Here is a 15916-nt window from a genome sequence, read left to right as displayed (position 1 = left end):
TGAAGCGATGGATTCTAAAGTAGAATCCTGAGCGTAATGAGGTAAACAAGTGTTAACGCTCAAGACGAAATATTTTTGAGACCGTGTGACACATACTGCTTTTCATATCAATGCTATGAGGAAAATAATTAAGAGTGCTATTACATTTCGGGGTTGAGCGAGTTTAGGTATTTTACGCGCTGCGGCAGGCCGTGCGAGCTCAGTATTCCGATCCCTTCTACCACACTCGCACTACAATTATGGATTAAACATTCTTGATCCATCGCGAAGCATATTGAAATCAACCATAACAACACTAACTGTACTTAACTTATAAAGTCCTAAAACTGTTATTTGGTAAGTACGAAAATACTAAATGCAGTGCAAATGTACATAGGGGCTGTTCATAAATTACGTCATCTATTTTTGACCCCCCCCCCCCCCATCCCTCGAATCATCTAAAAATCATGCTTCGGATGACTCTGTTTCCTCCTACGTCATGCTACCATCATCCGATGTCCAGACCCCCCCCCCCTCCTCCCATTTGAAACGACGTAATTTATGAATAGCCCCATACTCGTACTTATGAACGTATATTACTCGAAAGAAATTATAGGTACTCGCTTATTTACAAGAATCAAGTTACAAGAAACTGAAGATACACAGGGTCTGATGATGGAGCTGGAAGGTGGCCACGGGTACCAGTCTATCATGTAACTAAACCACTTCGTGTTTGGGCTCGTTTAATTCGTCTCAACAAGATCTTTGACACAAGACAGTATTCAGGGTCTGATGATGGAGCTGGAAGGTGGTCACCATTACCAATCAACCATACAACTAAACCACATCGTGTTTAGGCTCGTTTTATTTATCTCAACAAGATCTTTGACACTAGGTGATACTCAGAGTCTGATGATGGAGCTGGAAGTTGGTTACCGGTACCAATCAACCATGCAACTAAACCACTTCATGTTTAAGCTCGTTTGACTAGTCTCAACAAGATCTTTGACACTAGGTGATACTCAGAGTCTGATGATGGAGCCGGAAGGTGGTCACCGGTACCAATCAACCATGCAACTAAACCACTTCATGTTTAGGCTCGTTTGATTAGTCTCAACAAGATCTTTGACACTAGGTGATACTCAGAGTCTGATGATGGAGCTGGAAGGTGGTCACCGGTACCAATCAACCATGCAACTAAACCACTTCGTGTTTAGGCTCGTTTGATTCGTCTCAACAAGATGTTTGACACTAGGTGATAAACCAAACACAAAGCCCAAACACGAAGTGGTTCAGTTATGTGATAGACTGATACCCGTCGCCACCTTCGAGCTCCATCATCAGACCCTGAGTAGTATCTTGTGTCAAAGATCTTGTTGCGACGAATCAAACGAGCCCAAACACGAAGTGGTTCAGTTACATGGTAGACTGGTACCCGTGGCCACAGTCCAGCTCCATCATCAGACCCTGAGTACTAACTTGTGTCCAAGGTCTTGTTGAGACGAATCAAACGAGCCCAAACATGAAGTGGTTCAGTTACATGATAGCAGTGTTGGCAAAAAATCAATTCGAATTGACGATTGAGAATTGACCGATCAATTCGAATTGACGATTGACGAAACTAATTCTAAATCTACTGATTGAAGATTGACGATTACTAATCGTTAATTCAAATTGATCGGTCAATCCTCAATCGTCAATTCGGATTGACGATTACTTTGTATGTACCTACCTAATGTCCTTTTTATTTAGGCCATTTTTGTGAAACTGACCAAATGCGTTCAAAAGCGGTGTCTGAGTTTACCAAAGGTTCCGAAACATGTTTCCGACGGCTATATGAAGGATGTCCTTTTTGGAACATTTTCGGGACTTTCCTTAAAATTAACCGATAGCGTTCAAAATCGATATCTGAGGTGCCCAAAGGTTTCGAAACTTGTTTCCGAGGGAAATATTGAGAGATGTCCTTTTTTGAGACATTTCTAGAAATTACCCGATTGCGTTTAAAATCGATATCTGAGGTAAACAGACGTTTCTAAACATTTTTTCAACTGCAATATTGAAAGGTGTCCTGTTTTGGGACATTTTAGTGACATTCTTTGAAAGTGACTGATTGCATTCAAAATCGATATCTGAGGTGCAAAATATGGTTTCAACGGCAATATTTAGATTCTACACTTTAGCCGCGTACTTACTTTACTACCTGCATTACACCACCCTGCTGAAAAAAGGTCATTTCTCGGTATTGCCGTCAGAAACATGTCTCGAAACCTTTGGGCACCTCAGATATCGATTTTGAACGCAATCGGTTAATTGGAAGAAATGTCCCATAAATGTCCAGAAAAAAAAGGAAACTCCGTCTGTATTGCCGTCGGAAACATGTTACGGAACCTTTGGAAATCTCAGATATCGTTTTAAAGTGCCAACGATCAATTTAAAAAAATGTCCCGAAATGGAAGGGACATCCTTCAATACTGACGCGCGAAACATTTTTCGGGACCTATGGTCGACATCGATTACGAATATGAACGTAATTGGCCAATTTCGAAAAATGTCCCTAAAAGGGACATCAGTCAATACTGACATCAGGAACATGTTTTCGAACCTCTGGGAACCTCAGATATCGACTTTAAGTCCAGTAAGTAAGTGCTTAAAAAGGACACCTTTGAAAACTAATCTTAGGGAAGGGAAAGGGACCCTAGGTTAATCTAGATTGAGAATTGATTTAATCCGAATTGAGGATTGATGCGTTAATTCCAATTGATTCAATCGGATTGACGCGTCAATCAGAATTAAATCAATTCGAATTGATCAATTCGGATTGATCAATTCGGATTGACGCGTCAATTCGATTGATCAATCCGGATTGATTTAGTTCAGATTGATGCCAACACTGCATGATAGACAGGTACCCGTCGCCACCTTCGAGCTCCATCATCAGATCCTGAGTACTATCTTGTGTCAAAGATCTTGTCGAGATGAATAAAACGTGCCTAAACACGAAGTGGTTCAGTTACATGATAGACTGGTACCCGTGGCCACCTTTCAGCTCCATAATCAAACCTTGTGTATCTTCAGTGTCAAAGATCTTGTTGAGACTAATCAAACGAGCCCAAACACGAAGTGGTTTAGTTGCATGGTTGATTGGTACCGGTGACCACCTTCCGGCTCCATCATCAGACCCTGAGTACTATCTTGTGTCAAAGATCTTGTTGAGACGAATAAAACGAGCCTAAACACGAAGTGGTTTCGTTGCACGGTTGATTGGTACCGGTGACCACCTTCCGGCTCCATCATCAGACCCTGAGTACTATCTTGTGTCAAAGATCTTGTTGAGACGAATAAAACGAGCCTAAACACGAAGTGGTTTAGTTGCATGGTTGATTGGTACTGGTGACCACCTTCCGGCTCCATCATCAGACCCTGAGTACTATCTTAAGTCAAAGATCTTGTTGAGCCGAATCAAACAAGCCCAAACACGAAGTGGTTTAGTTGCATGGTTTATTGGTACCGGTGACCACCTTCCGGCTCCATCATCAGACCCTGAGTACTATTTTGTGTCAAAGATCTTGTTAAGACGAATAAAACGAGCCTAAACACAAAGTGGTTTAGTTGCATGGTTGATTGGTACCGGTGACCACCTTCCGGCTCCATCATCAGACCCTGAGTACTATCTTGAGTCAAATAAATACATATAGAATGTCAGGTCGTTTCAAATATTTTTAATCCTGTCCGGTAGTTTATTAAACTGTACCATTATAAATTATAATACTATAAAAACAGTGCTAGGATCAAAGTCTCTCGTTGCGGTTTACACGCACACAGTATAGCGTTTTACACGGCGCCCGCCGCACACAATGATAAAAAACCTCGTCGTCGCCGTTGAAAATGTGCGGAGCCGACCGACACACGTCCTGCCTGTACAAGCTCTGCCGCGGCACTGAGCTGGCGAGCGCGCGTCATCGGTAATATAGAGTAGTTTTCAAAAAATTGCCAAAAAATTATAGTAGAATTTCATAAACACTAATGTATACCAACAGTATAAGCAAACGTTGCAGATTGCTTGAGTATGAAAATGACTTCGATATTAAGTAGATTTTCGTAGAAATTGACACTTGTTTCGGAGAGAAAATTGAGTTCGTTTTACTTTGATTTTCTCTTTCTCAAAGGTATGTAGGAAAAATATCGTTTGATATGCCTAAAGTACAGGGTATTAGTAATACAAAATAGCCAGGTTTAGCAGAGTAAACTTCTCAACATTTCCAAATAAGAGCTTGCCGTTCAGTGCTTCACGGGGTTTTTCGGAAACGACCATCAGAAAAAAATTCATTACTAATTTAATAAGTCCTTTTTCTAATATTTACAACGATATTTAAAAAGATAAGAAGACGCTTTTACTGGAACAAGTACTCATTGTTTCTAATAATGAGCACAAAGTCCTGAATTTCGTCGACTAGTATCATCAATTTTGCATTATTTCGACTTTTCTTGTAAGAGCGCTCTTAATAAAAGAGGAAATGATCATGTATCAAAACACTATTTAAGCTGAAAAAATTGTGTATTAAAATGAAAAAAAAAAATGTGTCCTAGAACAGAAAAGTACAACTTTGATCCCTCCTAGTAGGGAAAAAAGTGCCACTGATCCCTCCTAGCGGGGAAGAAAAAGCCCTTTTTCGAATAGGTGATGTGAAAAATTTATTAATAGTAACTAACGCACCTTTTGCTGTCACTGTCGTCGTTGATAGGCTCCTCGATCACTCTCCTCCGTTTGCGCGGCGTCCGCTCCTTCGGCCGACACTGCTCGCAGAACCAATCGCCCTCAGGTACTTTCTGACAACAAAGCAAACAAAAAACGTAATAAATATTTTAACAAGAAAATTCTTGAGATATCGAAACATTTAAAACGGGTTACTCAAGTAATATATCTTAAAATATTTGAATAAATTATAAAAATCATCGACAGAAGCTTAACCTGTCGAAAGATGGACATAAAAAAAATCTAGCAATATTCGACCTAAGGCACTGGTCCCACCGCGAGCTAGTAAGCTATGAGCTATCGGCTATAAACACGAACAAAAGATAAGCACTCCCGTGTAAATAAAAGAGACACGGCGATATTTATAGTTACTCGCCCAGCGGTGAGCTATAAATATCGCCGTGTCTCTTTTAATAACGTAACTCGTTTTAAATATGTTAATAAATATATTTTTTTGGCGCGATAATATCATAAACTCACTCTCATGTAATATCAGGCATCTTAATAAACTGATAAAAATAAACAAAGGACTACTTTAAAACCACACCAGCAAATTAAACAAAATTTAAAATACGTAAATCATAAATGCTACATGTTACAAGATGGAAGACATGCCGATTGTTATATCTATCTACTCATATGTATATTGTTATTCCAACTAATTATACTAACAAAAACAATCTACACTACCTTACCTTACGCTGCGACAAGTTTAAGTTCGCCTGATAGCATGAAATTCAAACATAAACTTTTTAACTTGATAACAAACCCAGTTTTTGCAATTACATTTGCTTTTTTATTTATATAAACATCTGAAGTTGAAATATTTCATCATTTTTTATTTAGGTTTTATTATATATTAATAATTTATTATGTATCCCATCCTCGTCGCCAAATTATTATATATTCGGGTGCCGTAGGTGGACGGTAATTAATTAATACGCATCACTACACTTCCAAACACTTGAATATATTTTATTTTCATTAAACCTAAGCTACTACATTTAAATTGGTAAACCGATAGAGAACGACAGAGAACGAACATGTTTACGCAGGCGCGAGTATTTAAATAAAGAATAGGTACTGAATATACTACAGGTTTACACCTAAATTTAGAAAATCCTATAGTAAAAAAAACTATTCTTAACTTATTTCATGTCCGTTTCCGATTGCCTCCTACAGAGTCGGCAGCTCGCGTTCAGTTTTCAAGATAGTTGAAATTCGACTTAATGTCACTATGATAATGTTCCAGTTTGATAAAAGTGGAACATAGAACCCTTTAATATTGGGCCAGCGACTTGCATCGAGTGTGAAGTATGTGTAGCCAAGGTAGAGTGACTTAACAATTGCTTTTCAAAAAATCTCACCGTTAGTTTAGGCTTCAGGCAATACAGATGATGTCCCTTATTGCATCCATCGCACAGCAACATATTATCCGGGTCGGTTTTCCTCCTACACAGTCTGCAGCTCGCATTCAGTATGCTAGCTGACCATGTGATACTGGAGTCGAGAGTGAAGAGATGTAGGACGATTTGGGCGAAGCTGCGGCACTCCATGAGGGAGACCTCCCAGCGCTCCAGGGTGTCGTTGTCGAGGGGTTTGTTTTTAGCTTCGCGCTCTTTGCGTTCCTTGTCGCTAAGGCCTGGGGAAACATAATTTTATATATTCAACAAATATCCAGTAAACATAGCACAAAAGCGTAATATATGTTAAGTGGGTTCTGAAAGTGTAAACGCTTTCAGTGCCAAGCGCCCCATTCCAATACAAAATGAACCCACGCAGTGGGTTCTTTGCAGTGAATGTGTTCAGTAGATTAGATTCAGATTCACTGCCGTTTTACGACCTCCTTTTGCGCCAGGGCTAACGTGTTTACATAAATTACTGGGCCACCACACCACACGGTGCAAGAGCAGCGATACTATACATCACTATAGAGTGCGCTAAAGCTCGGTTTTCCTAGAATAGCGGTGCCGTCATATAGCGGCCGTCTCCATACTATAGTTCGTTTTTATTAGCATTAGAAATAAGGTAAACAATCTTGGTGTGTCTTTTAATTGAAAAACACATTTTAAAAATAAGTTACGGCAAATATGTAACAATTATGAATCTAATACGTTCATTTATATTCTTCTGCTTTCATAAGTAATAGTTTTTGATTTTTAAAAAGCGTTTTTCAATTAAACGACTTGTTAAGATCGCTTACCTTCTTGCAAGTTCTTTCTAATGCTAAAAATAACGAACTATAAATAATACGACTAAATATGGATGTCGTAGTATTTGTATGGAGACGGCCGCTATATGACGGCACCGCTATCCTTGGAAACCACAGCATAAGAGTAAAATTCTGTCCGTGCCCGCCTGTATAAAAACAAAATAAAGCACTAGTTGCTATAAACTTGTAAACAAGCGCTTTCTTTAATCTCGAGCTTGACAACAACACTCACCCAGCGGTCGCTTGATGTACTTGTGGTGTATGGCCTGCTCCACCTGCAGCAGGGCGCCGGCCAGGCCGCGCGCGGCGGCGAGCAGCGCGGCGGGGGCGGCGCCGGGCTCCGCCTTGACGCCGTTGGGCCGCGGCTCGAGGCAGTGGCCGGGGTCGCGGTATTTGTTCTCTGGTATAGCCGCTATGTCGGTTTTGTTGTCTGGAAAGTTTATTGGAATCGGTATGCAAATATCGTTTTATTAGAAATTCATCACTCTCGCGGTTAAAACACATATTTAAAATAATTACCAAGCTCTGGTCACGGACAGAAAGACCCACCGACAGGGAAGTCTTTCCTTGACCACAGCTGGTGCAACTCAGCTCAAACGTCAGAATGTAAAAAAAAAAACCAATGAAATTATATCGCGGTAGACCTGTCTGTGTAAATAAATATGTGCACTAGAAATTACTGGTGGTCAAGTAAAATAATGCAAATTGAAGGCAATTAGTTAACAATCTTCGAAAAACGCGTTCGTTTAAATAAAAGTTTGGCGAATAAAACATCGGACCAACATTTTTACATTTATAAGATTAAATAATTTTACGGTTTAAACTCACCTGTTTTTAATCTCTCGCGCGTCTAAAAACAAAAGTGAGTCTAAACCGTAAAATTTCAATGTTAGTTAGTATGTATGTCTCATATCACAACGGTTTAAATTAGATTTTTAAGATTGATTTATTACAAGTATTAAGGAGGAAGGAGTGAGTGCTAAGGACACGAAAGACAGAGGAGAATGGAAGAGAAAAACATGTTGTGTCGACCCCACATAGCGTGGGATAAGGGCAGGGGAAAGAAGAAGATTAATTATAAGTACAGTGAAACCTGGATAAGTGGGATCTCAAGGGACGAGCAAATTTGTCTCACTTAAAGAGGTTTTCCACTTACCCAGGCTCCCAGTTAGCCAGGTACAAATAAATTTCTGTCTCATTTACAGAGGGTTCCATTAATAGAGGTGATAATAGAGTATATTTCAGTTATAGAGGTGCTTAATAAGGTATTTAGTAATTATCTTTAAAAATAAATAAGGCAAAATAACCTTGACCCTAAATATTTTTTAAGTCTGTTTAAATATTTCTTTGAATTTATTTTGAATGAATCTCCAAAGGAGAGATATTTCCAAATTAAATTAAATTTGATACGGACTTCATTGCGTATTAGAAATTTAATAAATAAAAAAATATTTTTTCGTGTTACTTATTAATATTTCAGCTTTCGTTTCGATAGTTTTAACTACTTACATAAATTAACTAACTCAAACTTGAAGTTGTTTAGACACAACTAGGCAAATGCGGAATTTGTGGATAGACTAAGAGTTAGTTAGAATACGGAAATTGTTCAATGAAGTCCAAGTTAGAGAGGTCATAGATTGACGTTATCTCAGATACAGAAGTCATTTCCCTATAAAATTCTAAAAAACAATTAGGAAAATATAATCTTATAAATATAGTCTCAGTAAAAGAGGTAAAATACACTCTCTGTCTCAATTATAGAGGTAAATGTGACTATAAAATCACAACAACGAATCCCAGTTATAGAGGTTCATTTTTTCTCAGTAACAGAGGTAATTCAGTGCTAAAGTGTCGGGACCGCACCATGAGTCCCAGCTATAGAGGTTTCTCACTTATCCAGGTCCCACTTAACCAGGTTTCACTGTATTAGTAAGTATACCTGTGGGTGTGGCCGTGACGCCGCCGGGCATGTGGTAGTCGTCCCGGTAGCGCCGCTCGGGGCCCCACGACAGGTAGTCGGCCTGCTTGTCGTAGCCGCGCACCATGATCGTGCCGCGCCACGCTTCGCGGTCCTGCATAAGATTATGTTAAAGGATTTCAGACTTAATTAAGCAAGTTATGAAGGCCGAAATAGATGAGCATTCTTAATTGTCAGCTTTAGCACCATTAGCATTGTGAATTACATCTCCTACTACAAACAGATGCAGATGAAGCAGACGAGCTGACTGATGGCTGAAATATCTTGTCTTTTTTATAATAATTATAAAAAAGATAATAATAATCACATAATCACATAATTATTATGTGATAGTCAGCAGCAGACGAGCAGCCTGATGGGAAGCGGTCATCGTCGCCCATGGACATAAGCAACATCACAGGAGCCACTTAAGCATTGCCGACCCATGAGAACCCTAAATACCCGCTTCTTGAAGAATCCCATGTCTTAGCGCAAAGAAAATGCCTCAGGAGGCAACTCATTCGAGATTCCATTTACATTTTCCACACATTCCACATTTTCTCATTTCATTCACATTCATTCTAACCGCAAGATTATGATAACTCAACAGAGTGAAAATATCCCGTCTACTAGGATTTTAACGAACATCTGACACTTATTTCTTGGCAAAACTTTCCTACTGACTCCAAGATTTCTTAACAGATTTTAAAACCGAGCCGCATATTGGGATGTAAATCTTTTGAACGCCACGCCTATCGTGTGCGTGACGTCATCGTGAACCATGTCCGAATGCACGAAGGTTGATATTGGGCTGCAGCCGCACGCATCTGCTGACTTCTTTGGTGGTCAAAGGGTTCATTTGGATAGAACAAGCCCCCTTACCTTAACTTTGAGCACTCCTAGACAGCCGTGGAAGATTTTCTCCTCCAGCTCCAATATATGGTCCCTGAGAGACAGCTCCAGGGCCTCAGAGAGCGTGCAGTCATCTGGGACATTGAGGGAGGGCTGGAACTTGTGCATCCGCGTCGACGGGACTGGCGGCGGCTGCAATACAGAAAACAAGTTTACGGTATCATATTTATTTGGATTGTGGTGATGGACTGGGTGATGAAAAGAAAGTAGGTGAAATATGAGATGACTAAGGTTCGTTTTTTTAGCATTAGAAAAGAGGTAAACGATCTTGATGTGTCTTTTAATTGAAAAAAACGTTTTAAAATATTATTTATATTATTTTCTGCTTTCGTAAGTAATAGTTTTTGATTTTTAAAAAGCGTTCTTCAATTAAGTATAAGACATGTCCAAATCGCTTACCTTTTTTCTAATGCTAAAAAAACGAACTATAGCGACAGAGAGGTATGGAGGAAAAAGTGATGGGAAAAGGGCAAAAAAAGATTTGTTTGGATTGACTTCTATATATAAACAAGAATTGCTCGTTTAAAGGTAATAGCTAGATAGTAGCTCACCGCTTTAGCAGCCGGATTCAATAAATGCAGCGGGCACTTCTGTATGTACTCCAGTATGTTGTCCTTGTCCAACTCGAGGTTGTGCCGTAAGTCGTTCTCTCTCAAACCTCGCTTGTTGAGCGATTGGATCAGGCCCTCGATTTGTTCTTGAGTGTGGTACACCCACCAGAACGGCCGATATTCGTCCTGAAAAAAAAAAACAGAAATTAATTTTAATTACAGTATGTCGGCAGACTACCAATTTGGTAGAAATTCGTATTTTGTCAGGGTTGCGAAACTCCTCTCTTCGGGCAAACTCAGCACCGTTCAGCTCAGCTTTGCTCCGAGTAATTTTTAGGGTTGACACAACTTGACGTCCCTTTGCGTGCACGACCACAGATAAGATAATAACTTGAATTTTGACAACCCTAAATAGCCGAAAGGTATAGTGCATTAAGTTAGAAAGGGATATCATGATTCGACCCTGAATCGCTGTCAAACTCCGGTTTTGGAGGAAGTGTCCTTTCTGTACGGTAGTACTATTACTTATTCTGTGCTTATACCGAAATATTAGGAACCCAGTTTTAATCGTATATAGAAGGTAAACATCTACCTTCCCATGCACGTTACAGGTGGGCGGGTCTCCAGTGCACAGCATGAGTTCTTGCGCCTGCGCTAGACCGGCCTCCAGCCCGTCGAGCTTGTTGGCGAGCCCGTTGATGTTGGTGGGGGGTTTCTAGTTAGAGAGCACACATGTTTACCTTCCCATGCACGTTACAGGTGGGCGGGTCTCCAGTACACAGCATGAGTTCTTGCGCCTGCGCTAGACCGGCTTCCAGCCCGTTGAGCTTGTTGGCGAGCCCGTTGATGTTGGTGAAGGGCTTCTAGTTAGGAAGCACACATGTTTACCTTCCCATGCACGTTACAGGTAGGCGGGTCCCCAGTACACAGCATGAGTTCTTGCGCCTGCGCTAGACCGGCCTCCAGCCCGTCGAGCTTGTTGGCGAGCCCGTTGATGTTGGTGAGGGGCTTCTAGTTAGAACGCACACATGTTTACCTTCCCATGCACGTTACAGGTGGGCGGGTCCCCAGTACACAGCATGAGTTCTTGCGCCTGCGCTAGACCGGCTTCCAGCCCGTTGAGCTTGTTGGCGAGCCCGTTGATGTTGGTGAGGGGTTTCTAGTTAGAAAGCACACATGTTTACCTTCCCATGCACGTTACAGGTAGGCGGGTCCCCAGTACACAGCATGAGTTCTTGCGCCTGCGCTAGACCGGCTTCCAGCCCGTTGAGCTTGTTGGCGAGCCCGTTGATGTTGGTGAGGGGTTTCTAGTTAGAAAGCACACATGTTTACCTTCCCATGCACGTTACAGGTAGGCGGGTCCCCAGTACACAGCATGAGTTCTTGCGCCTGCGCTAGACCGGCCTCCAGCCCGTCGAGCTTGTTGGCGAGCCCGTTGATGTTGGTGAAGGGCTTCTAGTTAGAACGCACACATGTTTACCTTCCCATGCACGTTACAGGTGGGCGGGTCTCCAGTACACAGCATGAGTTCTTGCGCCTGCGCTAGACCGGCCTCCAGTCCGCCGAGCTTGTTGGCGAGCCCGTTGATGTTGGTGAGGGGTTTCTAGTTAGAAAGCACACATGTTTACCTTCCCATGCACGTTACAGGTGGGCGGGTCTCCAGTACACAGCATGAGTTCTTGCGCCTGCGCTAGACCGGCCTCCAGTCCGCCGAGCTTGTTGGCGAGCCCGTTGATGTTGGTGGGGGGTTTCTAGTTAGAAAGCACACATGTTTACCTTCCCATGCACGTTACAGGTGGGCGGGTCTCCAGTACACAGCATGAGTTCTTGCGCCTGCGCTAGACCGGCCTCCAGCCCGTTGAGCTTGTTGGCGAGCCCGTTGATGTTGGTGAGGGGTTTCTTCGGTGATCCGCCACGGGAGTTTGCTGCTGATTCATTCTCTTTGTCACTGCCGGCTATAAAACACAGCGGATAAATACATGGTGTGTCTTTAATGTTTAGTCTATCATCATAATCATCATCATCTCAGCCATACGACGTCAACTGCTGAACATAGGCCTCTCCCTTTGGGGGGGGTGAATGCCATAATCGCCACGCTTGGCAGGCGGGTTGGCGATCGCAGTCGAGTACACCGAATTTGAGGGACGCTGCTGCCCGTCCACCGGTGGAATGTTTAGTCCATAGTTTGAGAAATGAATAAAAAAGCGCTAGTACAAATTTTACTATGAGACCAACATTCAAAAAAGAAAAAAGAATTAAATAAATTTTATTGTAATTACATAAAGGGGTATTTATTAGTTAGTAAATTTTACCTCGGTCCCGGTGCAAGTCGGCCATTTTATCACGGCACGGTCCGCGGCTTTCGGCCCCGTTCTCCACAAACAACCCAGCAACATGCTGATTTAGCCAGTAGCGGCGAAACGCGCGGTCCGAACCTGTACAACGAAAACAACTCGTAAGGCCTTATAAATAAAGCTCATTTCTTAATTGTGGTAATGAAACTGTGTTCCTTTTTTTTAACAAGCAGCCAACTTTACTGTCAAGTCGGTCACCCTAAATTGAACCCTACACTCACCGACATAAGACGTATAATCAAACAGCTGCACCGTCCCTCTCCTTGTTTCTTTAAACCCTTCAGTTAGTAGCGAGTTTTCTATCAAGTCATTCGAAATTGAACCCTACACTCACCAACATAAGACGTATAATCGAACAGCTGCACCTTCACTCTCCTTATTAACTTTCTTTAAACTTTAAAGCCTTCAGTTAGTAGCGAGTTTTCTATCAAGTCATTCTAAACTAAACCCTACACTCACCAACATAAGATGTATAATCGAACAGCTGCACTTTCAGCTCCTTGACTTTCTTCTCATACTCCGCCTTCAACCCTTCGCCCTCCTTATTCATCTTCTCCAAGGCCGCCTTGAGGGCTTCGTCGTGAGCTTTACCGTCTGACTAATTTGAACCTTACACTCACCGACATAAGACGTATAATCGAACAGCTTCTTCAGCACCTTCAGTTCCTTAACTTTCTTCTCACACTCCGCCTATAACCCTTCGCCCTCCTTATTCATCTTCTCCAAGGCCACCTTGAGAGCTTCGTCGTGAGCTTTACCGTCTGACTAATTTGAACCCTACACTCACCGACATAAGACGTATAATCGAACAGCTGCACCTTCAGTTCCTTAACTTTCTTCTCATACTCCGCCTACAACCCTTCGCCCTCCTTATTCATCTTCTCCAAGGCCACCTTGAGAGCTTCGTCGTGAGCTTTACCGTCTGACTAATTTGAACCCTACACTCACCGACATAAGACGTATAATCGAACAGCTGCACCTTCAGCTCCTTAACTTTCTTCTCATACTCCGCCTTCAACCCTTCGCCCTCCTTATTCATCTTCTCCAAGGCCGCCTTGAGAGCTTTGTCGTGAGCTTTACCGTCTGACTAATTTGAACCCTACACTCACCGACATAAGACGTATAATCGAACAGCTGCACCTTCAGCTCCTTAACTTTTTTCTCATACTCCGCCTTCAACCCTTCGCCCTCCTTATTCATCTTGTCCAAGGCCGCCTTGAGGGCTTCGTCGTGAGCTTTGGCCGCCTCCCCGGTGAGTTTCTGTTCTGCTTTCTTGGCTGCATACTCTTTTTTTAATTCTTGTCGTGATGCTAAGAGCTGGGCTTCGCGACGACGCTCGTTTATCTGTCAAATATGAAGTCATGACGTTATTTTTACTGGGGTCATGTTCAGTTGGTTTTGGTCCTCTTGGCCTGGTCTACCTCCAGTGCGTGTCACTGTGACGTGTCACTTATGGGACACCCTTTAACCTCTTGGGGTTCAATGTCCTAATACTAGTACAAATTACCTCCAATGAAATTTAAATCTTAATGAAATGGAATAGAGTTTCTTTTATTTCGTTTCGTTCGATTTTAAAACAAAACAAATTCAACTCTATTTTCTAATACCGTTGACTCAAATTCGATTGCCAATTTTCCTTGTATGGTGGGCCGCTAGAGGGTATATGTCACTACACAATGTTAGATATGTTTTATGATTTTATTGAATAGGCCCCAAATAGCCTTCAAATAAACATAATGTGATTATGGCATTTACCCCCCATGAAAAAGTCACATAACCCACGGCCCCGAGGTTCCGGCGACCCCCCGTGCCCTAGTTATGGTAGCGGCCAGGGTATTAGTATTCTGGGGGAGGCCTATGTCTAGCAGTGGACGTCCTCTGGCTGATATGATAATGATGAAACACAATGTGATTACAACACAGTCCGTGTCTTTAAACGGACCAATCACGGCACGGGACTTCGATCACCTCGTCTCGCGCACCCCCGCATTTTTGGCATCATCGGTTGCATGAAATAATTGCTCTAAACTCGGTCTAGAGGATTCCTAGTCTATGGATTACAATATAAACCTGGTCCAGACAATAAGGCCGCAATTCATACGAAGTATGAAAATATATAATGTTGACTTTGTTTATTTTAATTTTATGATTGATTTCTGACAACACTGTGTGAAAAGGATCTCACTTGTTGATATTTTACACCAGATTTTCAGTTGCAAACGAAAGTACAAGTGGCCAAAGGATAAAGTCATATTTATTGCCCAGTATCTTTTGTCTGAAAAATGTAAAAAAGAAAACCAATAAAAGCATACATACATGCAACGACCTAAGAGCCTGCTTGGTGTTGCGCATTTCATCAAGTTTTTCCTCGATGATGTCCCGCACCGTCGCGTAGCTGATTATCTGGTTCATGAGACACTGCAGGATGAGAAATTTGTCGCCTGTGAAATAAATACATATTCTAATTAGAAAACAATAAGAATCATTAAAAACAGGACTTTTTAAACTGTGGCCCTGGCCGAATTGTGGGAGTGGGTATGGCAGATTGCTCGCAGAACCAATGGCCCCTGTAGCAGAAGTTCTTGTTAACTAAGAGTTAGTTTTTTGAGCTTATATACATAATATTTTCAACCGGGAAATCAGCAATGTACGGTACACTCGACCATTGGGGTTGCTGTTTAAAAATGGAACGTAATACTTTAAATAAAGTCCAAATCCCTTTGACTCCAGTTATATGTAGATTAGATGTGAGTCGTACGTAATAAAATGGGTCTATACAGGACGATTCAGCGTCCCTCGCTCCAGGCGAATGCACGCGCGGCTAGACAAAGGCGCGTTCGCGCCCTGGGCGGATCCGGGAAAGGGGGTCATGACCTTAACAGGCGACCCACCCCACCCCTTGACTTTACAGTCAGGTGTTTCCCTTTTGACTATAAAGCTGGATCCGCCCTTGCAGTGCGCGCGGCATTATTCTCGCGAGGCAGTTCGTTCTGTCCCCCCCACGCTAGTGCGATTCTATGACTAACCTAGCGACATATCAGCGACATGTTTGGTGAGCATGGTGCGGAGTATTTCAGGGTGCTGCAGGCGCAGGCGCAAGCCGGCGTCGTCGTGGCTGCTGTAGCCGCCGCGCTGGTGGTAGCGCCACGTGGCGCAGCGCGAGCCTGGCGCAGCGCCTGACGACAGCAGGTGCAGCCT

The 15916-nt window shown here is 42.3% G+C and overlaps 1 protein-coding gene across 1 annotated transcript in view; it reads right to left on the bottom strand.

Moving 5' to 3' along the window:
• LOC134673417 (bromodomain adjacent to zinc finger domain protein 1A) overlaps positions 1 to 15916 on the bottom strand; it is a 31087-nt gene that overhangs the window by 8816 nt on the left and 6355 nt on the right. The window contains exons 9-19 of the mRNA XM_063531402.1: positions 15745 to 15914; positions 15035 to 15159; positions 13828 to 14062; positions 12677 to 12799; positions 12141 to 12319; positions 10365 to 10550; positions 9784 to 9945; positions 8884 to 9016; positions 7177 to 7374; positions 6100 to 6374; positions 4694 to 4806 (exon numbers count right to left, since the gene is read on the bottom strand). Coding sequence (XP_063387472.1) covers positions 4694 to 4806; positions 6100 to 6374; positions 7177 to 7374; positions 8884 to 9016; positions 9784 to 9945; positions 10365 to 10550; positions 12141 to 12319; positions 12677 to 12799; positions 13828 to 14062; positions 15035 to 15159; positions 15745 to 15914 — 1899 coding nt within the window. The remainder of the gene's footprint in view (positions 1 to 4693; positions 4807 to 6099; positions 6375 to 7176; positions 7375 to 8883; positions 9017 to 9783; positions 9946 to 10364; positions 10551 to 12140; positions 12320 to 12676; positions 12800 to 13827; positions 14063 to 15034; positions 15160 to 15744; positions 15915 to 15916) is intronic.

This window comes from Cydia fagiglandana, chromosome 18 (genome assembly GCF_963556715.1).
Source record: "Cydia fagiglandana chromosome 18, ilCydFagi1.1, whole genome shotgun sequence".
Classification (NCBI taxonomy): Eukaryota; Metazoa; Arthropoda; class Insecta; order Lepidoptera; family Tortricidae; genus Cydia; species Cydia fagiglandana.
The sequence above is the reverse complement of the archived record's forward strand: the minus strand, read 5'-3'. Positions and strand labels throughout refer to the sequence as shown.